General features: G+C 42.5%; 1 protein-coding gene and 1 non-coding gene across 3 annotated transcripts; both read left to right on the top strand.

Moving 5' to 3' along the window:
* Window positions 1-291: 291 nt before the first annotated feature.
* On the top strand, window positions 292-23,802 carry CEP20 (centrosomal protein 20). 2 transcript variants are annotated; one of them, XM_073015197.1, is made up of 5 exons: window positions 292-406; window positions 5,084-5,281; window positions 9,427-9,511; window positions 15,670-15,806; window positions 17,943-22,003. In XM_073015197.1, the coding sequence occupies exons 1-5, from the start codon at window positions 379-381 to the stop codon at window positions 18,053-18,055; spliced, it is 561 nt and encodes a 186-aa protein (XP_072871298.1). In that variant the 5' UTR covers window positions 292-378; the 3' UTR covers window positions 18,056-22,003. The 2 variants fall into 2 exon arrangements, with proteins under 2 accessions (XP_072871298.1, XP_007984728.1); XM_007986537.3 differs by lacking the exon at window positions 17,943-22,003 and adding an exon at window positions 22,010-23,802 and having other exon boundaries at window positions 293-406.
* LOC119621225 (U6 spliceosomal RNA) lies at window positions 12,058-12,161 on the top strand. The gene has a single exon (XR_005237795.1). It is a non-coding gene; the product is annotated as a U6 spliceosomal RNA (small nuclear RNA).
* Window positions 23,803-23,924: the final 122 nt, after the last annotated feature.

The following is a 23,924-nucleotide window of genomic DNA, read 5'->3' as shown; positions in this document are numbered from 1 at the left end:
TACTCAAGTTTGAGAACCGCAGGGTTAATAGGTGGTAACTATTAGCAGTTGGTACTTGAGGCTGCAGAGACAACGAAAAACTCAGCTGGCTAAATTTAAGCACTAAGGTGTCAGCAGCACCCACAGGGCTCTCAACTGCCTCGGTCCCCGCCCTCACTCCCGTCTCACTCAACAGGCCCCTCCGAGAGCGCTCGTTGACTGGTGGAGTTTCTGGTCGACATTCACCACCCACCCAACCGCAGAGCGCGTAACCTGAGAGGGGCGGAAGTAGGCGGGGCGAGAGCTGTGTGCCTATTGGCTACAGACCTCGCCGCAGAGTGAGTGGGGCGGAGCTGCGCGTGCGCGGGGCCGAGGCGCGCCCCTGGCGGCCGTTGAAAAATGGCGACTGTGGCGGAGTTAAAGGCTGGTGAGTGCGAGCGGGGAGGCCTCCGCATGGGAAACGTCGGGCCATCATCTTGTGGAAAGGATGGGATGGGAGGAGAGAGCGCGGAACACAAGGGTTGGCTTTTGCAGGGGTTATTCTTCGGTGTGAGGGCCTGCGGGGAACGTCTGGCTGCTGTCCCGGCCTGTGCGCGGGGAGCTCTTATGGGGAAGACGTTGCCCACTGGCGAGTTTTAAACCAATTTGGAGCTGAAGGAGTTGCATAATCTTCAAGCATCTAAGAGTCCTATAGGCGTGCATCTTGGGCCCCTGGCGCATCTTATTGGACCCTGCCGGGGGCTGGAGGGCTTGCTTGGACCGGTCTTGGCACTCAGGGCTGATGACTACAATTCCCACAACCCCTATTGGGTTAGGCACTGCCCTAAACAATTTGCTTAGTTGTCTCGTTGGATCCTTACAACAACCTGTTAAGTAGCCCTCCCCTCCCCGCCTTTAAAAAAAAAAAAAAAAAAAAAAAATTGGGTCTCTCTGTCGCCCAGGCTGGAATGCAGTAGCGCGATCACAGCTCACTGCAGCCTCGAACTCCGGGACTCCAGTGATCCTCCCACCTCAGCTTCCAGAGCAGGTGGGAACACAGGCGCTCTTCACCACGCCCGGCTAATTTTTCTATGTTTTGTAGATATGGGGTCTTGCTGTATTGCCCAGGCTGATGTCGAACTCCTGGTCTCAAGGTATCCTCCCACCTTGGCCCCCTCAAAATGCTGGGATTACAGGCGTGAGCGCCTGGCCCATTTTTCATCGGAAGAAGCTGGAGGCAAAAAGTTTTCTGGCCAGGCCATTCTCCTGTCTTTTGAGGAAAAGATACTCTAAGCTAGTTACGTGCGAGTCATTAATGACGTTTGTACACTGTTTACTTTGAAGCAAATGTCCAGACAAGTAATAGTAATAACAGTTATCATTGAGCCTCATGTGTCAGGCACTACTCAGCCTGTGTGTTACCTGATTGTAACAACCCTATGCCCATTTCATAGATTGGGAAACTGAGGTACTGAGAAGTGAAATAACCCAAAGTGATTTCACTAGAAAGAGACACAGGGTGGGAACCTAGTTGTGATGCACCTGACTGCCAGGTCTTAATCACTGAGCAATATTGTTGTCCAATAAATAAAACCACTTCCAGTTTGCAGGGAACCCAGGGTTTAAACTAGTAATTCTTAGAGATTTTAGAGAGGAGACGTGTATAAAAGTGTATTTGGGGCACAGGGCTGGTGAACAGTCATAAAACAGCAGGCATGCGTCTGTCCACAAGAACAGACTTCACACAAATCTACAGATTGTGTTCCCAGGGAAATACACATCACATGTAATATTGCATACATTTTCAGAGGATTTGAAGGTACACTTGGAATGAGCCAAGCACAGTGGCTCACGCCTGTAATCCTAACACTTTGGGAGGATTGCTTGAGCCCAGGAGTTTAAGACCAGTCTGGCCAACATAGTGAGACCCCATCTTTATTTAAAAAAAAAAAAAAAAAGCCAGGCATAGTGGCCTGTGCCTGTAGTCCCAGCTACCCTACAGGCTGAAGCAGGAAGATCACTTGAGCCCAGGAGATAGAGGTGACAGTGAGCTACAGTGGTGCCACTGCACTCCAGCCTGGGCAACAAAATGAGACCTTGTCTCAAACAAAAATACAAATTAAAAAAAAAAAAAGAAAAGGTACTCTTGAAATATAAGCGAGGTTAAAACCTTTCCGAAGAAGTTTTGATGGCCCAGTGTTCTAAGCATAATAGAGGGAAAGATAAAATGGTATGGACCTCCAAAAGGAACCCGGTGAAAACTTGTTTGCTAGCCAGTTACCTTATATTTTATGGGCTTTTACCGTTTTTAAGCACGATCACATTTTTCCTCCTTATTTGGTTCTATCTCTGAGAGGTAAAGCTCATTATTTTAGAGAAGGCAACTGAGGCATGGGTTGGTAATCCACCACTGAGGTGCTGATGAGACATGCTAGCTTTCCTGTTTCCACTGTCACTAATTCTCGTTTCTCTGCCCAGTTTGAGGCTGTCCTGTGTGTAATACAGAGTAATTGGGACAGGATCCTTGCCAGTGGCAAAATCTCTCCATCTAATTTCCAAAGATGGAATTAGAGAATAGGGGTTCAGTTATGATTCTAAGAGTACAATAAGGCTGTACCTGCCTTTTATGGGCCTGTGACAAAGTCTGATTGGGTGATAACTCTACTTAACCTATTTGCAAGAAGGTTGAAAGGGTGCTTTAAAAATGAGAGGAAAGAAAGGTCAAAAGTCAGTAAAGAGTGTATCTCTTTAGTCATATGATCCAGGGTTATTGTTGATGTTATTTATTGAAGCTTAGACAGATCTTATGTCCACACTGACTTGGATAAGCTCCTGGGCTCTCTTTATGGATTTCTGTTACTGTGGTGTACTTATTTGGTGCCTTTGGCAAGGTGCAGAACAGTGTTAAACTACATTGATTTCCCAGTCGTATACAGCAATGTGTTATAATCCTCCTAGGTGACTCCTACTGAGCTCTTGCTATGTTCTTGGCTCTGTGGATGAGATATGTTCATTCTCTGAAGTTGTCATTTAGCTGGTAGGAACTCTTTGAAAATAGAAGGTTCCAGATCAGTACAAGGGATGGTGCCAATTCAGTCCTAAGATCCCCATTATCTATGCAAAATATGTACAGGCAAATCCCATGATCATAACTGCTTTGTCATGGTGACTCTGGCTAATCAGTAAGTTAGGTTTACATTCTGCATACACATCCCTGACTCCTTAAGATGGCATTGATATAGTCACGTGCTAGATTTCTAACTAGGCTTAACATTTCAGAATCCTGCTGTTCTAAGGAATTAACTCATAGTTGTCTTTAAAACAACAAAGAGGCCAGCAGGCATGGTGGCTCACACCTGTAATCCTAGTACTTTGGGAGGCTGAGGCGGGCGGATCACGAGGTGAGGAGATGGAGACCATCCTGGCCAACATAGTAAAATCCTGTCTCTACTAAAAATACAAAAATTAGCCGGGCGTGGTGGGGCGCGCCTGTAATCCCAGCTATTCGGGAGGCTGAGGCAGGAGAATCACTTGAACCGGGGAGCCTGGAGATTGCAGTGAGCCGAGATCGTGCCACTGCACTCCAACCTGGTGACAGAGCGAGATTGTCTCAAAACAACAACGAAAAACCCAAAACAGCTTTTCACAACCTAAAGGGTTCTGGATTATCAAAGGTTTGTGGTTTTTTTTTGGTTGGCTGGTTGGTAAGTTGGTTGTTTTAGACGGAGTCTCTCTCTTTGCCCAGGCTGGAGTGCAATGGCACCATCTTGGCTCACTGCAACTTCTGCCTCCCAGGTTCAAGCAATTCTCCTGCCTCAGCCTCCCAAGTTGCTGGGACTACAGGCACCCGCCACCACACCTGGCTAATTTTTTGTATTTTTAGTAGAGACAGGGTTTCACCTTGTTAGCCAGGATGGTCTCAATCTCCTGACGTCGTGATCCGCCCGCCTTGGCCTCCCAAAGTGCTAGGTGTTACAGGCATGAGCCACCATGCCCTGCCATCAAAGGTTTTTACACAGTAACCCAACAGACTTCTTTTATGGAATATAATTGTGTTCTTTAATCATCTTTCTAGACCACAGGTTGTTATGACAAGCAGAACTTGTGTGCAGTGGCAGACACTCTTGAAAATATATGAGAGACTGGGGCTTAAGTTCAGGTCCAAGTAAGCAACTGTAATTCTATCCCCCACCTTTTCCCCTCACTAAAGAATTATGTATTGGCCGGGCACCGTGGCTCACGCCTGTAATCCCAGCACTTTGGGAGGCCGAGGTGGGTGGATCACGAGATCAGGAGATTGAGACCATCCTGGCCAACACGGTGAAACCCCGTCTCTACTAAAAAATACAAAAAAGAATTAGTTGGGCATGGTGGCACGTGCCTGTAGTCCCAACTACTCGGGAGGCTGAGGCAGGAGAATTGCTTGAACCTGGGAGTCAGAGGTTGCAGTGAGCTGAGATCACCACCACTGCACTCTAGCCTGGGCGAAAGAGAGAGACTCTGTCTCAAAAAAAAAAAAAAAAAAAAAAAGAATATGTATTAGACTGGCCGGGTGCGGTGGCTCACGCCTGTAATCCCAGCACTTTGGGAGGCCGAGGTGGGTGGGTCGTGAGGTCAGGAGATCGAGACCATCCTGGCTGACACGGCAAAACCCCGTCTCTACTAAAAAAAAAAAAAATTCAAAAAATTAGCCGGGCGTGGTGGCAGGTGCCTGTAGTCCCAGCTACTCGGGAGGCTGAGGCAGGAGAATGGTGTGAACCCGGGAGGCGGAGCTTGCAGTGAGCGGAGATGCGCCACTGCACTCCAGCCTGAGCGACAGAGCGAGACTCCTTCTCAAAAAAAAAAGAATATGTATTAGACTACAGCCCCTGACAATGCTGTTGAGGTAGGAATAAACTTGAATTTGCTCAAATATATTAAGACTAAATCAATGCAACATGAGAACTGTATTTTTTAGTATAAACCTGGCTGGTGGTAGTTAGTGTAATTGTTTAATAATTTGTTACAATGTTTAGATTGAGAGCTGCTTTTGTACCATTTACCTTTTCAACATTTCTTTTCAAAGTATGCCTAAGAATGGTAAATTTACTCTGTAACCGAAACCTTAATATTTTATATCAAACAGTTTTAAAGGACACCTTGGAAAAAAAGGGGGTATTAGGGCATTTAAAAGCAAGGATCCGAGCTGAAGTTTTCAATGCCCTAGATGATGACCGTGAACCCCGACCATCATTATCTCATGAAAACCTTCTAATTAATGAATTAATTCGGGAGTATTTAGAATTCAACAAATATAAGTATACAGCATCTGTCCTCATAGCAGGTAAGTGGTTATTGTTTATCACATAAAATCTGTTTCTCCCCTTTCCCCAATTCTCAGAAAGTGTTTATCCTAGAAATTTAATTCTTTTACCAAACAGTGCCATCTGGGTGATGGGGACACAAAAGTCACATGGGCTCTTTCTGTAGCTTAAACAAATTCTCACAAGGGAAAATACGTGACTTAATAATCACTTAAAGTAGGCATATATTTGGAAAAATCATCTATAATTCCTGGTACTAAGAATAAGCAATTGTTGACATTTTGTCCTGTTTGCCACCAGTTTTTTCCTGTGTATTAAGCTTTGAAAATATATGCCGATTAAATATATTATTTATTAAAAAATAGGCTGGGTGGGTGGCTCACACCTGTAATCTCAGTGCTTCGGGAGGCCGAGGCAAGAAGACTACTTGAGCCCCGGAGTTCGAGACCAGCCTGGGCAACACAGGGAGACCCCATCTCTGCAAAAGAATTTTTAAAATTAACCATGCATGGTGGCACATGTCTGTAGTCCTAGCTGAGGCTGAGCGGGGGCCCGGGGAGTGGGGGGATCATGTGAGCCCATGTGCTCTGGGCTGCAGTGAGCCATGATCGCATCACTGCACTCCAGTCTGGGCAACAGAGAGAGACCCTGTCTCTTTTTTCTTTTTCCAGAGACAGAATCTCGCTCTGTTGCACAGGCTGGACTGCAGTGGTGTGATCATGGCTTATTGCAACTTTGACCTCCCGGGCTCAAACAGTCTTCCTGCGCCAGTCTTCTGAGTAGCTGGGACCACAGGTACATCCCTCCACGCCCAGCTAAATGTTTTATTTATAGAGGTGAGCTGTAACTATGTTGCCCAGCCTGGTATTGAACTCCTGGGCTCAGGTGATCCACCTATCACAGACTCCCAAAATGCTGGGATTACAGGCATGAGCCACTGCACCCAGCCCCTGTTTTTTTGGTTTTGTTTTTGTTTTTGTTTTTTTTTTTTGAGATGGAGTCTCACTCTATCGCAGTCTCAGCTCTCTGCAACCTCCACCTCCTGGATTCAAGCAGTTTTCCTGCCTCAGCCTCCCAAGTAGCTGGAACTACAGGTGTGTGCTACCACGCCCGGCAAATTTTTGTATTTTTTAGTAGAGACGAGGTTTCACCATATTGGACAGGCTGGTCCAACTCCTGTCTCTTAAAAAAAAAAAAACTCTCCCTCTATATATATAGGTATGTAGATATCTGTGTGTGTGTGTGTGTATGTGTGTGTGTGTATGTGTCTGTGTGTATATATCTATATCTATCTATATATATATAATGGAGATAAAACTTTGAAGTGTTACTACTATGTAGTAGTTAGGTATATTTACAAATGTATGTATCTAAAAGGATGATATTTTTAAAGGACTAGGCATTATATTAGGTTATTCTTGGATCGCTATAAAGAAACACCTGAGACTGGGTAATTTATGAAGAAAAGAGGGGTTTTTTTTTGTTTTTTTTTTTTAAGACAGAGTCTTGCTCTGTCACCCAGGCTGGAGTGCAGTGGCGCGATCTTGGCTCACTGCAACCTCTGCCTCCTGGGTTCAAGTGATTCTCCTGCATCAGCCTCCCAAGTAGCTGGGACTACAGGCACGTGCCACCACACCTGGCTAATTTTTTGTATTTTTAGTAGAGACAGGGTTTCACCTTGTTAGCCAGGATGGTCTCAATCTCCTGACCTCGTGATCCGCTCGCCTCGGCCTCCCAAAGTGTTGGGATTACAAGTGTGAGCCACTGCGCCTGATTGAAGAAAAGAAGTTTACTTGGCTCACGGTTCTGCAGACTGTACAAGCATGGCACTAGCATCTGCTCAGCTTCTGGGAGGCCTCAGGGAGCTTTTACTCACTGCAGCAAGCATGTTACATGGTGAAAGCAGGGGCTAAGTGTGGGGAAGGTTAGTGCCACACACTTTTAAATGACCAGATCTCATGAGAACCCACTCACTGTGGTAAGGACAGCACCAAGCTATGGGGGATCCACCCCCACGACCCAAACAATTCCTGCCAGGTCCCACTTCCAACACTGGGGAGTGCATTTCAACATGAGATTTGGGCAGGGACAAATATCCAGACTCTATCAGTGGAGAAACTCCAAACTCATCCTAGTGATAGGAGGCAGAGAATGATACTGGGGGTTGGCGGTGGGCAGTTGAAGATAAATTTCCTTTATCTGTTGAATTTTATTTCTTAAGAAACAAATTTTCTCTTCAAGTTTAACAGTTATTGAGTGGTGAGAATATTTTTAACACCTTCCGCTGACTTTTTAAATGTCTTCTCTCAAAAAAGTGAGGAGAGACTGGATATAAATAAGTCAGAATCCTGGTTACTCCTGGACTTGGTGGGGTGGGGGATGAAGTTGGGGCGTGGTCCACGGCACCCTAATGTACATCATCGGATTCCCTTGCTTCAGGTTCTGTCTCTGCTTTGACTACTTCATGCCTCAGAGATGTGCCTCAGCAAAGAAATGAGGCCGGGGGTAGATTTTATAAGACAGAGTGAATTCTTTGTGAAGTTAGAATTTTTCATTACAGATCCTTTATTTAATATTAAACATACATCTTAACTACATAAAGACTCATGATTTTTATTGGTTTAAGGATCTTTGATATCAGCATCTCTACTTTTGTTAGTTTGTTATAGATGGCTGTATGATACCAGTTACACTCAGAAAAGAAGAAATTATGAAAATATCTGTTAGGGACTTGGGCTTCACTAGAATGAAATATAGTGACAGTAGTCAAGTTTTCATATTAAATGTTTTGGCTTTTTTTAAAAAACTGGGATATAATTTACATACAATAAAATTTACCTTTTCAACTGTACAGTTCTATAGCTTTAGTCAAATGCCTGCAGTTGTGTAATTACTACCAGATCACAATCAAGATATCACCAGCCTTTTTGGCATCAGGGACCGGTTTCGTGGAAGACAATTTTTCCATGGCCCTGGGAGGATGGTTCCGGATGATTCAAGCATACTACATTTATTGCGCATTTTATTTCTATGATTACATTATAATATATAATGAAATAATTATATAACTCACCATAATGTAGAATCACTGGGAGCCCTGAGCCTGTTTTCCTGCAACTACATGATCCCATCTGGGGGTGATGGGAGGCAGTGAGAGATCATCAGGCATTAGATTCTCATAAGAAGTGTGCAACCCAGATCCCTCACATGTACAGTTCACAACAGGTTCACGCTCCTATGAGAACCTAATGCCGCCAACAGGAGGCAGAGCTCAGGCAGTGATGCACGGGATGGGCAGCAGCTGTAAACACAGATCAAGCTTCGCTCACTTGCTTGCCCACTGCTCACCTCCTGCTGTGCGACCCGGTTTCTGATCTGTGGCCCAGGAGTTGGGGACCCCTGCTATAGATGGAACCATTCAGGATGTAGCCTTTTGAGTCTGCCTCTTTTCACTTAGTATAATACATTCAAGATTCAGCCATGTTTGTTTTCCTTTGAACACTGTTCTATTGTGTGGCTGTGCTAGTTTACTCATCTGTTACCAGCTGATGGGCATTGAGTTGTTTCTAGTTTTAGCAATTAGGAATCAAGCTGCCATAAACATTCACATACAGGTTTTTGTGAGAACATAAGTTTTCAATAGTCTTGGGTAGAAAGCTAAGAGTGGGATTGCTGGGTTGTGTGGTTAAGTGCACGCTCACCTTTATGAGAAAACTGCTCAACTATTTTCCAAAGTGGCTGTACCATTGTGTTTTCCCACCAGCAAAGTGTGCAAGTTCCAGTTGCCCCACTGGGGTTAATTTTAATTTTTATTTTTATTTATAATTATTGTCACCAAATGGATATTCTTTTCAAAAATAACTTATTGGTAAACAGACTTCTAAAATTTAGTATTATAATTGGGATATAGAAACGGTATTTTCCCAACCAAACACTGGGGAATTTAAAAAGTGAATTTATGTTAAACTGTATTAAGACATGCATTTAACAAAAGAGATATTTTGAAAGTCATAAAATCACAGGCAATTTCATCTGTCTTGGTATGTGTTGTCATCATTCTTCCAAAATCTGAAAAGTGTATGTCTGGTAAATGTGATTCTTTTCAAAATCTTACTTGCTTTTTAGTTTAATAGGCTCAGTGTTCTCATGAATTTCTTTCTTCCAGAATCTGGTCAACCTGTCGTTCCATTGGACAGACAGTTTCTCATCCGTGAACTAAATGCATTTGAAGAATCAAAGGATAATACAATGTAAGAATTTTTTTTAAAAGAAGTTTCCAAATATTGTATTAGAGTCATAATTGCACCATGGTGGTTTTACTTCATTTTAATTCAAGTATTTATTCCGATGTAGTATGTGTCAAGCATTGTACTAAATCCAGGGTGTGCAGCAGTGGAGAAGTCAGATGAGGTCTGTGTTTGCTGAAGCTAAATCTCCATGGCCTCAGGGTGGCTAAGCATCTTCTTTCTGGGGTTAGCTCCTTTTGACTTCTTGATCCTTTGTCCTTCTAAGGCTTTGTTCTTTTTTTTTTTTTAATTTATAATTTCAACTTTTATTTGTATTTTCAAATTATTTTTGTAGAGACAAGACCTCACATTATTGCCCAGGCTGGTCTTGAACTCCTGACCTCAAGTGATCTTCCTGCCTTGGCCTCCCAAAGTACTAGGGTTGCAGGCGTGAGCCCCCCATGCCTGGCCTCTCAGACTTCGCTTTGTCAGTTGTTTTCTTCATATTTAACTCTTCCTTCACTTCAACTTAGGAATGTACTCAGATCTCGCCTCTCTTGAAAAAAAACAAAAAAAACAAAAAAACAACCTATGAACTTCCAACCCTCAGCTTCTGCTTGAATTCCTTTTTCTACCGAGATTACTGAATCAGCCCACTGCTTTCGTTACTATTACTCTCTCCTTTGCCCTCCATGCACCTCCTCTCACTAGCTATGCTCTTGAAAAGGAGGATGACCACTTTCTAGTTTTCTTAGGTTTTTTCTATTTCAGTGTTTCTTAAACTTTTTCAGGAGGGTTCCTGTATGGCCAAAAAAAAAAAAAAAAAGTACATAGGAAACCTGAGAACATAGCTTAAAGCAGCCTTTTTAAAAAAATCTAGAACTTCCTTTGAAGCCTTATGTTTTCTTATCCTAGAAGTTCTTAAGGCCAGGTGAGGTGTCTCATGCCTGTGATGCCAGCACTTTGGAAGGCTGAAGTAGATGGATCACTTGAGCTCAGGAGTTCAAGACCAGCCTGGGCAACATGGGGAAACCCCATGTCTAGCCACACGTGGTGGCTCATGCCTGTAATCCCAGCACTTCAGAGGCTGAGGCAGGCGGATCACCTGAGGTCAGGAGTTCAAGACCAGCCTGGCCAACATGGTGAAACCCCATCTCTACTGAAAATACAAAAAGATTAGCTAAGCATGGTGGTGTGTGCCTATAGTCCCAGCTACTAGGGAGGCTCAGGCATGAGAATCGCTTTAACCTGGGCAGCAGAGGTTGCAGTGAGCCAAGATCATACCACTGTATTCTAGCCTAGGTGACAGAACCAGACCCTGCCTCAAAAAAAAAAAAAAAAAAAAAGTTCTTAAAAGTTGTTTGCTTTACCGTACAAATGTTTTAAATGACATTCCAGTTAAATTTAACTCTCCCACAAATCCTTGTGTAAAATTAATGTTCCAGGATCATATACTACCTTTGTCATTGTGTGTATAGTGAAGTCCCAGTTGCTTAGCATAGCATGTTAGGCCTCTATCTTTCTACCCCATCTGTTGTTGTATCTGCTTACACCTGATTTCTGATTGTGCCCTGAAGACAGTTTGCAACTTTATGCTGCTTTGCCTTGTAAACCATTCCCTTATCCCAGAAGTCCTATATCACCTTTCTCCCTCTTAACTTCTATTGGAGCATTTTCCTTTCTGTTGGCCCTGTTCAGATAGTAACTCCCTTATGACATTTTCCTTTTTCTCTTCCCCTCATCTTCCCGTGTTTCTTTTTCTTTTTTTTTTTTTTTCCTTTTTTTGAGATAGGGTCTCTCTCAGTCGCCCACGCTGGAGTGCAGTGGCCCCATCTCAGCTCACTGCAGTCTCCTCCCGGGATTCTCCTGCCTCAACCTCCTGAGTAGCTAGGATTACAGGTGTGCACCACCATGCCCAGCTAATTTTTTTTTCATTTTTTTTAGTAGAGATGGGGTTCCACCATGTTGGCCGGGCTGGTCTCGAACTCCTGGCCTCAAGTGATCTGCCCACCTCCACCTCCCAAAATGCTGTGGGTTTTATTTTGTTTGTGTTTTCAAGGCAAGGTTTCACTCTGTTGCCCAGGTCTCTAGAGTGCAGCGGCTTGATCATGGCTTATTGCAGCCTTGAACTCCTGGTCTCAAGCGATCCTCCCACCTCAGCCTCCCATGTAGCTGGAATTACAGGCATGCGCCAGCATGCACCATCATGCCTGGCTAATTTTTGTATTTTTTTGTAGAGATGGTGTTTTACCATGCCAGGCTGGTCTCCAATTCCTCGGCTCAAGTTATCCACCTGCCTTGGTCTTCCAAAGTGTTGGGATTACAGGCATGAGCCACTGTACCTGGTGACAAGTGTTTTAAAAGTATAAAAATTGTGTAACTGAGAACAATGGGAAAAATAATTGGGGGAATCTAAGCGTGACTTAGGATGAGCAGTGAAGTATTACATGGTTTAATACAAGACAGTATTTTACATTTAGCAGTTGATGGAAATAAGCAATGATTTTACTCCTACTGGCTTCTTGGTGGCTTTTGAGATACCTACTTCAGATGGAAGTATTAAGAAGTTTGTGCTTGCTTTACCAGCACATATACTAAAATTGGAGCAGTACAGAGATTAGCATGGCCCTGGCAAAGGGATGACATGCAAATTCGTGAAACATTTCATATGTTTTAAAAAAAGAAGGCTGGGCCCGGTGGCTCACACCTGTAATCCCAGCACTTTGGGAGGCCGAGGCAGGCAGATCACAAGGTCAGGAGATTGAGACCATCCTGACTAACACGGTGAAACCCGTCTCTACTAAATATACAAAAAATTAGCCAGGCAAGGTGGTGGGTGCCTGTAGTCCCAGCTACTCACGAGGCTGAGGCAAGAAAATGGCATCAACCCAGGAGGCGGAACTTGCAGTGAGCTAAGATCGTGCCACTGCACTCCAGGCTGGGTGACAGAGCGAGACTCCGTCTCAAAAAAGAAAAAAAAAAAAAAAGTTGCTGAAACAGCTTTAGTTTTTAAAAGTTAGGTAACTTCTTTATGCCCTTGTTTCTCATGCTTCAGTGATTGGCATTCACGAAGTTTGCCATAGTCACATATTACTCATTTACTTACAGATCTACAGTGCTGCATCTAAAACCATTGAGGCCAGATACATGTTTGAAAATCCAAACGTTTTCTGGTTTTAAAATGACATGCCTGTAGTCCTAGCTACTTAGGAGGGTGAGGCAAGAAGATTGCTTAAATCCTGGAGATCGAGGCTGCAGTGAGCCATGATCTTGCTGCTGCACTCCAGTGTGGGCCACACAGCAAGAGTTCAATTCTTTTTTTTTTTTTTGAGATGCAGTCTCGCTCTTGTCATCCAGGCTGGAGTGCAGTGGTGCGATCTCGGCTCACTGCAGCCGCCGCCTCCCAGGTTCAAGCGATTCTCCTGCCTCAGCTTCCCAAGTAGCTGGGACTGCAGACGCGTGCCACCACACCCGGCTAATTTTTTGTATTTTTAGTAGAGACAGGATTTCACCATGTTAGCCAGGATGGCCTCCATCTCCTGACCTCATGATCCATCTGCCTCGGCCTCCCAAAGTGCTGAGATTACGGGTGTGAGCCATTGCGCCTAACCCGAGACTTCAATTCTTTAAAAAAATAAAGTAATATGGTACATATGCCAAATACTACATATATGTGCTAGGGAGTCCTGAAGTAGTGTTCCACAATCACGTTAATTTTTTTTTTTTGAGACGGAGTTTTGCTCTTGTCACCCAGGCTGGAGTGCAATGACACGATCTCGGCTGACCGCAACGTCTGCCTCCTAGGTTCAGGCAACTCTCCTGCCTCAGCCACCTGAGTAGCTGGGATTACAGGCATGGGCCACCACACCCGGCTAATTTTGTGTTTTTAGATAGGGGGTTTCTCCACATTGGTCAGGCTGGTCTTGAACTTCCGACCTCAGGTGATCCTCCTACCTCGGCCTCCCAAAGCGCTGGGATTACAGGCATAAGCCACCGCACCCAGCACATTAATATTTTCACACAAAGTTAGATAAAGTCTGTAATAGCCTTGTTAGGTCAACCCTTGCCATCTGATGATTTTTTTTGCCAGATATATGAAGAGAGTCCAGTTTTCAGAATTTTGCATTTCAGAATTACAGGCAAGGTATTGTGAGGACGCACTTTTTTTTAAATTATCTTTTTGAAACATATTTTTAAAAATAAACCTTAATCCATGAATTTGCACGTTGCCTCTCCCTCCTGGACTCAAGCGATCCTCCCATCTCAGCCTGCCCGTAGCTGGGACCACAGGTGCATATTTCCTTGTGTGGCTAATTTAAAATCAAATTGCTGTAGAGCTAGGGGACTCACTGTGTTGTTCGGGCTGTCTCAAACTCCTGCTTAAGGCCAGGCTGGCCCCCCAAAGTCCTGGGATTACAGGCCTGAGCCCCCATATGCAACCCAAAATTTAATCACAAGTAAATTTTATTGACTATCAATTTAAAAAATAAAATTTTCAACATTTAAAAATCATCTTGAACCAATTAACACTTCGGGGAAGATTAAAGTAAACGAAGAGACCTGTTTTATATTACTAGGTGATGCTTTCATAAGAGTTGAGGCATCTTATTAAATAAAGAAACTTACTTTCCTGGCTTCCTTGTTGCATGGAAAAATTGGTATGATATTATTCCAGAATTTGGTGGCTTAAAACAACAACATAGATTATTTGTGGAATATTTGGGGATTTGGGATCGGCTTAGTCACATAAGTCTAGCTCAGGCTGCCCCGTGAGGTTGTAGTCAAGATGCTAGCCAGGGTTGTAGTCTGAAGCCTTGAATGCGGCTAAACTATCAGCTTCCAAACTCATAATAATATTGACAGGCGGCCTCAGTTTCTTATCGCATGTACCTTTCTGGGGCTGCCGAAGCGTCCTGAGGCATCTGACTTCTCCCAAAGGCAGCAATCCAAGAGAGAAAGCAAGGAGGAAGCTGCAATACCATTACCACGTGACCTCTGAAGTCAGCCTTCTGCCAATTAGAAGTGAGTTCAGCTCACACTCAAAGGGAGGGCAATGAGAAGGGAGTGTCATACTGTAAACCATTATACCAGCTAGTAAACAGATACATATCTCAAAAAATAAATCCTCCCCACAAATATATATACCTGCTATGTACCCACAAAAATTAAAAATAAAAAAGATTAAATCCTTTTAATTGTATTTTCAAATATGAGATTGGAAACAAAGGAAAACATTTCCATTGTACCACTCTTTATTGTCAGCAGAGCAGCTTTCCTTTATGCAAGAGTACTAATAGAAACCCCCAGGCAGCACATTGTAAGGAGAAGAATATGGGATGTGGGGTTCAAGGGTAAACTTTATTTACTGTCTGAGGGAATCTAGCAAATCTCCTGGCTGTGGTTTTTTCCTTTGTAAATTGCAGTTGATGATTTTGACATTACGTGATGAGGATCAGAAGAGAAGAGGTATGTGTTCTGTAAACTATAAAGAAGATTTTAAAATATTAGGTAATATAAATATTAATCTAAATAAATGTTAGCTACACAGGAGCTAACATTTACGTACTGTTTCATATGTGCTAGGCACAGTAAAAAACACTTGACATTTATTAACTCATTTAGTGCATAACAGCCCTGTAAGGGAGGGATGGTGCTTATCCTAGTTTATAAAGGAAGAAACACTTAATGAGGCTGGAGAGGTTAAGAATCTTACAGAGTCCCACAGCTAGCAAATGGCAAAGCCAGGATTTGAACCCAGGTCACCTGGCTCTCAGGACCTAAGACTTTTTCAGGGCAAGGACTTATTAATCAAGAGGTGTTTATTGAATACCTGTTGTGTATTAGATGGGGTTAGGTGTTGGGAAATATTAAACTGGACTTTGGAGTTTAAAAGATAAATTCCTGTGGATTAATAGAAATTGTATTTCAGTGTAGATGAAGTTTAAGTTGTTAACATGTTTTCTCTGGGTTTTAAAATTGTCGTGAAATTAAGTGGTACTCTGAAATTTAAAAGTACGAACAGTTTGCAGTTTGGAGAATAATCATGCAGCTTTTTCAAGTCTAGTGAATCACTTGGTCATTTTGATGTCAGAGGTTACCTTTTAAAGAATAAATGTTTTAAGTTTTTCCTATTCACACAGATTTGTTACTTTTGGTTTTGTTTTGTTTTCTTCCTGCTATAGACCTCTTTTATATGGGATTTTAGCCCATTTCTTGCGTGGAACTAAGGATGGCATCCAGAATACATTTCTGAAAGGGCCTTCACTTCAGCCTTCAGACCCAAGTCTTGGCAGACAACCTAGTAGAAGAAAGCCAATGGGTATGAGTTTTCCGAGATACATCATTTAGCTGTCAGCAAATATATTTTCTTCCTATATATTTTTCTTTGGAGTCTTTACTGAGCTTTTGAGTCATAGTTTAATTCTGCTTATATCTAATATGGTTAGCCTGTGTTACTCCAAGAAACAGAATGCTTTTTGGAAAGAATCTTGGACAGGGAAGGGTGGGAGGCATAACTGGGCAGAATTCTTAGATGTCATTTCTTTATAGAAGTATTGAAAACTCCGGGCCAGGCACCGTGGCTCATGCCTGTAATCCCAGCACTTTGGGACGCCGAGGCAGGTGGATTGCTTGAGGCCAGGAGTTTGAGACTAGCCTAAGTGACATGGGGAAACCCCATCTCTATTTTTTTTTTTAATTAAAAAATTACATTAATTTTTTTTTTAAAATAAAAAAGTATTGAAAATTCCCATTTTCATGTAAATTCTTAGTCTTTGGAGCAGCTTAGATCCTTAGTATACTGAATAGATAGCTTTTTATTAAGTAATCTTTTTTTTTCCCCTCTCCATGACTACAAAATAAAAGGTAAGATTGCTAAATACAGATGGAGAAGTCATTTGCATTTTTAGGATACTGTTTATGTTAGAGTGGAAGTTACCTACAAGTTACAGATTCTTAGGAGAATGGCCCACATTTCTTTCAGATTGCCTGTGTTTTAAATGAGCTTTTAGTAGCTTTTAAATTTTTATGTATTTTTTTGAAACAGGGTCTCACTCTGTCGCCCGACTAGAGTGCAGTGGTGCGATCATAGCTCACCGTAACCTTGAACTGCGGGGCTCAAGCAATCCTCTCACCTTCTTGCCTCGTCCTCCCAAGTAGCTAGGACTTCAGGCACCATACCCTGCTAATTTTTAACTTTTGTAGTGATGGAAGTCTCACTATGTTCACTGGGCTGGTCTTGAACTGGGTCTTAAGTGATTTCCCACCACGGCCTCTCAGAGTGTTGGGGTTACAGGCACGAGCCTGTACCTGGCCCTCAGTTATTTTGATTATCCCAGCAATAGGATCCCATTTTCACCATTTGAAATGAGCGGGTTATAGCTCAGTGTTTGCAGTTTTGGTAGAGAGCTGATCGACTTTTTTTTTTTTTTTGAGATGGAGTTGCCCAGGCTGGAGTGCAGTGGCGTGATCTCATCTCACTGCAAGCTCTGCCTCCTGGGTTCACTCCATTCCCCTGCCTCAGCCTTCCGAGTAACTGGGACTACAGGCGCCCGCCACCACACCCAGCTAATTTTTTGTATTTTTTGTAGAGACATGGTTTCACCATGTTAGTCAGGATGGTCTTGATCTCCTGACCTCGTGATCTGTCTGCCTCAGCCTCCCAAAGTGCTGGGATTACAGACATGAACCACCGCACCCAGCCGAGAGCTGATCGATTTTTAAGGACAGTTAAAGGTGGGGTTTAGGCTGCCAATTATCAGAATAAATGTAAATCTTGAATGTTGACACAAACTTTTAGGAAATGCCTAAAATGTGGATTGCCTTTGTAGTTTCCTAAACTGCTATGACCAGTAGTGACCGTGTTAGATGTTTGGTATCTCTTGAGATCTGAAAGTCAACAGTGAATCAGGATAACCTCTTTTGGAGGTGGTTTCTGACTGCACTAGGAGATGTCTTTCTATATATCTTAGAATTCTGAACTGGATGGAACGTTGGGAAATAAGTCATTCTCACCTACTTATTTTACAGTTGAGAAAACCTTAAGAAGGTTCCAATACTAAAAGGTTAAGTAACTCATCTGAGGCCTATAGCAGATAATTAGTAGCAGAATCGGCACATTTGATTGCTATTCCCGTATACCTTTCCACATGTAGATTATGGAGAAGTTTTCCAAATTCTCTTCTTAGGGATTGGTAAGGAACTGACATTACTGCCTACTAATTGGCAAGTATTTAATGAGCAAAATAAAACATTAATTGGGCAAGTACATGAGTAAATCTCTAAATTTTTTAAATAGTAAAAAGTTCCCTTTAATTTTCCTTTTTTCTTTCTTGCCTCTCCCTAACTCCTCAATTGTCCCTTTTTATAGAAGGTATCCCTGTTAGCAGTTTGCAGGGTGTTCTTTGGGACTCATTTCTATTTTATTTTATTTATTTTATTTTTATTTTTATTTTAGATGGACTCTCACTCTGTCACCCCGGCTGGAGTGCAATGGCACTATCTCGCTCACTGCAACCTCCGCCTCCCAGTTTCAAGCGATTCTCCTGCCTCCCAAGTAGCTGGGACTGAAAGCATGTGCTACCACACCCACCCTAATTTTTGTATTTTTAGTAGAGATGGGGTTTCACTGTATTGGCCAGGCTGGTCTCCAACTCATGATCTCAGGCAATCCACCCACCTTGGCCTCCCAAGGTACTGGGATTACAGGCGTGAGCCACTGCACCTGCCCATGCCCAGCCCCTTCAGGACTCATTTCTGTGTATTTAAATATGTATGCATTGTTATGGTGCACGTTATCCTGTAATTTGCTTTTTTTCACTTGTTGATAAGTGTAGATCTCATTTTTAACTTTGTTTCATATTCCAGAGTATTGTTATAATCATCCTTTTTTTAATTTTAGAGATGAGGTCTTACTGTGTCACCCAGGTTGGAGTGCAGTGGCACAATCATGGCTCACTGTAGCCTCAAACTCCTTGGCTCAGTCTTTCCACATCAGCATCCCAAGTAGCCAGGACTATAGGGGCGCACCACCACACCTCGCTTATTTTTTAATTTTTTGCAGTCAGGGTCTTATCATGTTGCCCAGGCTAGTCTCCCACCTTATAATGACTCTTAATGTAGTTTTAAATATTTTGCTTTTACAGTATTTTGATGTAACATTGTATCTTTGTCCACACATTTAAGTATTGTCCACACATTACAGTATTGTGATGTAACATTGTATCTTTGTCTATATGTTTCTCTTGTGTGGATGCCTAAAGTAGAGTTGTTGGTTCAAAGGATATGCATATTTAAAAATGTAGTAGATATTGTCTAATTCCCCTCCAAAAAGGCTTTATCAGTCTATATGCTTACCAAGAATATATGACAATATGGGTTTCTGAGTTCAGTTGTCACCAGTGGATATGGTACACCTTAACACTTCTTAACACAGCAACCCCAAGTCATTGATACTATCAGTCCTGTAAAGAAAAATAACCACTTGAGAAATAACTTTCTGGTTTTTAAGTTTCATAATCAGCCTCGTTAATACTCACGGCTCATGACTAGTAAGAAAGTTATAAAGAACACTATTTCCTAACCAGTTTCTGTTCTTTTGAGATGAAAGCGGTAGATTACGCATACACCATAGGGCTGGAGGGAGGGAGGGAAAGAGACACACAGACACACGCCCCCTACACCACTAAAGTGCCAGGAACATCAGAGTCGAGTTCAAGTCAGTAAAGCCACCTTGCGTGCCTGTTCTGTGGAAAGCTCTGTAGACAGCTCAGAAATGAGGATGACTGCTGAATGAATCGGGAAAGAACAGTGATTTTGCACATTATTTTCTTGGTCATCAAAAATTTTTTTGACACAACCTCTTTGTGTAGTGCCTTGAAAGTTGTCAGCCAAAATTGCATCGTTTCAGTAACACACTTAAGCATTCCATTTACTTTCTCAGCTCTAGCTCACTGTCTCCAGAACTCTTATTTGACAGCATTGAAAAGGTTGTGAAGATACTAAAATCCTTATTCTCTACATCACAGCACCTTATCTCCACAGAAGCTCATTCAACGGAAATATCAAACCCTGAAACTAAATTGCCTTTTATTTGAAAGTTCAGGCCAGGCCACAGCAGCTCACCCCTGTAATCCCAGCACCTTGGGAGTCTGAGGTGGGTGGATCACCTGAGAGGTTAGGAGTTCAAGACAAGCCTAGCCAACACAGTGAAACCCCGTCTCTACTAAAAATACAAAAATCAGCTGGGTGTGATGGTGTGCGCCTGTAGTCCCAGCTACTTAGGAGGCTGAGGCAGGAGAATGGCTTGAACCCGGGAGGCAGAGGTTGCGGTGAGTAGAGATTGCGCCTCTGTACTCCAGCCTAGGCGACAGAGCGAGACTCCATCTCAAAAAAAAAAAGGAAAGAAAGAAGTAAGTCCAAGTCATGCCAAGATGAAAAAGTGCTTCTCTCATCCAAGTTTTCAGTGCTGAAAAAAAAATGAAGAGGGTTTATGTAGGCACACCCACATTTGAAATGACAGCCAATGCATTTGTACTGCTGCTGTTAGTGCTTGCAATCTCGGAGGCAAAGTAGTTTTTGCTATTCAATAAATTGTATATATATATATATATACACACACACACACACACACACACACATACATACACACACTTTTTTTCTCTTTTTTTGTTTTTAAGAGATAGGGTCTCACTCTGTCACCCAGGCTGGAGTGCAGTGACACAATCATGGCTCTCTGCAGCCTTGACCTCACAGGCCCAGGTGATCCTCCCACCTCAGCCTCCCAAGTAGCTGGGGCTACAGCTGGGACTACATGCCTGGGGAAGATTTTTATTGTAAATGAATGACCAGATTTTTATAATAGAGACAATCACCAGCTTAACTTTATTGCACATCTATCAAGCATAATAGACTTTATTTTTTGTAACACTTTTCTAGAAGACCTAAAATTGTTGCCTTCTGAGGAAATTGTTAATTTATTTCTGTCCAGAAAAGTTACCTAAAATAAAGGAAGAGAGAGTTCCATCTGTTATCCAGACCCTTAAAGTAGTATTGGCACTGAGAATAATCAGCTGAGAACTAATAAAGCGTGTGTATAATCACATTGTAGAATTAGAAAATCCAGTAGGTGTTATGGTGATAAAATTGCATTTTCTAGCAGTTTATCTAAATTTCTGTGTATATTTTTTCCTATTACCAAAATTGTTGCAAGAAAGATGTTTTGTCAGTGGTAGAAAGTGTTGGGGATTCATATATTCTCAGGAATCTAGTTTTTGCATTGCATTTTTGTTGCATTAGGATATTAAGTCTCCACATTCTTTTTTTTTTTTTTTTTTTCCCCAAGACAGAGTCTCGCTCTGTGGCCCAGGCTGGAGTGCAGTGGCACGATCTCAGCTCACTACAACCTCCACTTCCTGGGTTCAAGCGATTCTCCTGCATCAGCCTCCCGAGTAGGTGGGATTATAGACGCCCGCCACCATGCCTGGCTAATTTTTGTATTTTTAGTAGAGACAGGGTCTCTAACTCCTGACAATCCCATTTGAAGTGCTTTTCATTGTGTTGTAATTGAAGAGCTTTGGCAACCCTCAAAATGCTGATTGAACACCTTGTCCTTTGCAAATTCCATTCCTTACATGTAAGAGGGAGGTTTGTAACTACTTAGGCATGGGTTTACTGCAGGTTGTACTAAAAAAAAAGTCAAGAAACACTTTTGAATAGTTAGAGTCCCTAATGCCAGACATTTCTGATTTCTTTTTTTTTTTTCTTTTTTTTTTTTGAGACGGAGTCTTGCTCTGTCGCCCGGGCTGGAGTGCAGTGGCCGGATCTCAGCTCACTGCAAGCTCCGCCTCCCGGGTTTACGCCATTCTCCTGCCTCAGCCTCCCGAGTAGCGAGGACTACAGGCGCCCGCCACCTCGCCCGGCTAGTTTTTTGTGTATTTAGTAGAGACGGGGTTTCACCGTGTTAGCCAGGATGGTCTCGATCTCCTGACCTCGTGATCCACCCGTCTCGGCCTCCCAAAGTGCTGGGATTACAGGCTTGAGCCACCGCGCCCGGCCTTTTTTTCTGAGACCGAGTTTCACTCTTGTCCCCCAGGCTGGAGTGCAATGGCACGATCTTGGCTCACTGCAACTTCCACCTCCTGGGTTCCAGCGATTCTCCTGCCTCAGCCTCCTGAGTAGCTGGGATTATAGGCGCCTGCCATCATGCCTGACTAATTTTTGTATTTTTAGGAGAGACAGGGTTTCACCATGTTGGCCAGACTAGTCTATAACTCTTGAGACCTCAGGTAATCCACCCACCTCGGCCTCCCAAAGTGCTAGGATTACAGGCCTGAGCCACCACACCTGGCCTCTGATTTCTTCAATAGTGTTTAAAAAATAATGAGTTTTTTTCATTGTCCTAAACCATCTAAAGAACTCATAGAATATTGAATATATAACATCCTAAACTGTTTGTAGCTGTGTCTACCTATCTGCCTGTTTTGACTTAGGATAAGTATTAACATTGGTTTCTGTGCATTTCAGATGAGCACCTAAGAAAGGAAGAGCGGAAAAGTACTAACATTGAAGATCTTCATGTTTCTCAGGCAGTAAACAGATAATGCTTCGTTTGGGGTATCTTTTATCTTAAAATTGTATTATTAAATAACTTATTTATTGTTCCAGTGTCACCAAAATGCACCACTAATATTTGTAGAAATTTGAGTTTCTACAATACACCCCTCATGTTTAACTACATTTGTGAATAAAAGCTAACTCTGTCATCTAGCTTATTGGATTTGACTTGAAAAAAAGAAGTATTGTTTTTAGGAAGTATTTTTTGTTTCTTGAGGCAGAGTCTCGCTCTGTCACCCAGGCTGGAGTGCAGTGGCATTATCTCAGCTCACTGCAATCTCCGCCTCCCAGATTCAAGTGATTCTCCTGCCTCAGCCTCCCACGTAGCTGGGACAACAGGTCTGTGCCACCACGCCGGACTAGTTTTTGTATTTTTACTAGAGATGGGGTTTCACCATGCTTGCCAGGCTGGTCTCGAACTCCTGACCTCAAGTGATCTGCGTGCCTCAGCCTACCAAAGTGCTGGGATTACAGGCGTGAGCCACCGAGCCCAGCCATTTAGGAAGTATTGTAAAGGCCCTTAAAGTTTGTAAGGAAATGAAAGGGCTTTGTATTACCTTTTCAATAGGCAACAATGTACTTTTTCTTTCCTTAGACTATTTTGGCTTACTGGAAGATTTAATGAAAAGGTAGAGGGGAAGTAAATTTGCTGTAATAATTTTTCTGTAAATAAAACAAAGAGTTTATTTTATTAGATAAAGAATGTGAAGTAAGCATGAAGAGACAGGCTTTGGGAGAAATACCAGAAAGTGATTTTTCAAAGATGGCATTGTTTAATCTCCGTGTGGCCCTGGGTTGTGCAATCACAGATGAGCCAGAAGAGGGCCAGCCCCCAACTCGTTTGGGCTCCGAAACTCTTATCAAACATCAGTTTTTATTCTTGGGATAGAAAAGTAGTATGTGCTATCTCTAATACGCTACTTTGATATTTATTAAAGAAGTTTTTATAATGTAGTGTCCACAGGCTCATTTCGTTGAAAACAGCTGACTATGATGGTAGACAGCTCCTGATTGGCAAAAGTTCGATGGTATATTTAGAACTAAATTTTGCCGGCACACCTGTACACTGACAACATTTGCTTAAAGGTTTTCCATGGAGAGGAGTGGTAAGAGCTGTAGTTAGCAAAATTGACACCCTCTTCAGGGTGTCAATTCTGTGCTGCTTTGCAAATTGTTAAAACTTGATTTTCTGTTTGACGATGCTAGTCAGTGTTCACTTCTTATAGCTTAGCCAAGAATTTTTGTCTAAATGCAGAAACTTATTAATGAAATCCACTTAAACTATACACAACATTTCGAGAGGCCCTGTTGGTAAAGTTATATATGGATGCAGAAGTATTGCAAGAGTCCATTTTCCAGTTTTAAATCTGTAATATCTGATTACAATGATGAATTCCGTTGTATTGTATGTGCGAATATAAATATCAGAATTCTCCCGGGGGACTTGGTTTTCGTCCAAGGATGTTGGCAGTAGGCACTTAGTTTACCTCAGGAATTGCAATCATGTAAGACTAGATTTGGAAAAAATGCCGGAGTAAATAATTTTGGATACTGATATAAAACCATCAAGATGGAAGTTCAACAGAATTGTCACATGTAGTCCATAGCACTTTTGTATGCATTATTCTGTAATTTGTACTGAGGCAACTTTTTATACTTTCAATGTATCATGTAATAAAAAAAATAAGTCACTTTGGTGCAAAGGGTGTTTATATCACTGTTCTCTCATCAAAAAACACACATCAGAAACAGAAGAATGATTGGAGGTGGCTGCCAGGCTGTCACTGGGATTTTCAGAAGCTTCGCCGTAGAGGGGTGGAGGTGG

The sequence above is a fragment of the Chlorocebus sabaeus genome, chromosome 5 (genome assembly GCF_047675955.1).
Source record: "Chlorocebus sabaeus isolate Y175 chromosome 5, mChlSab1.0.hap1, whole genome shotgun sequence".
NCBI lineage: Eukaryota > Metazoa > Chordata > Mammalia > Primates > Cercopithecidae > Chlorocebus > Chlorocebus sabaeus.
Note: the sequence above shows the minus strand (reverse complement) of the source record. Positions and strands in the feature narration are given on the sequence as shown.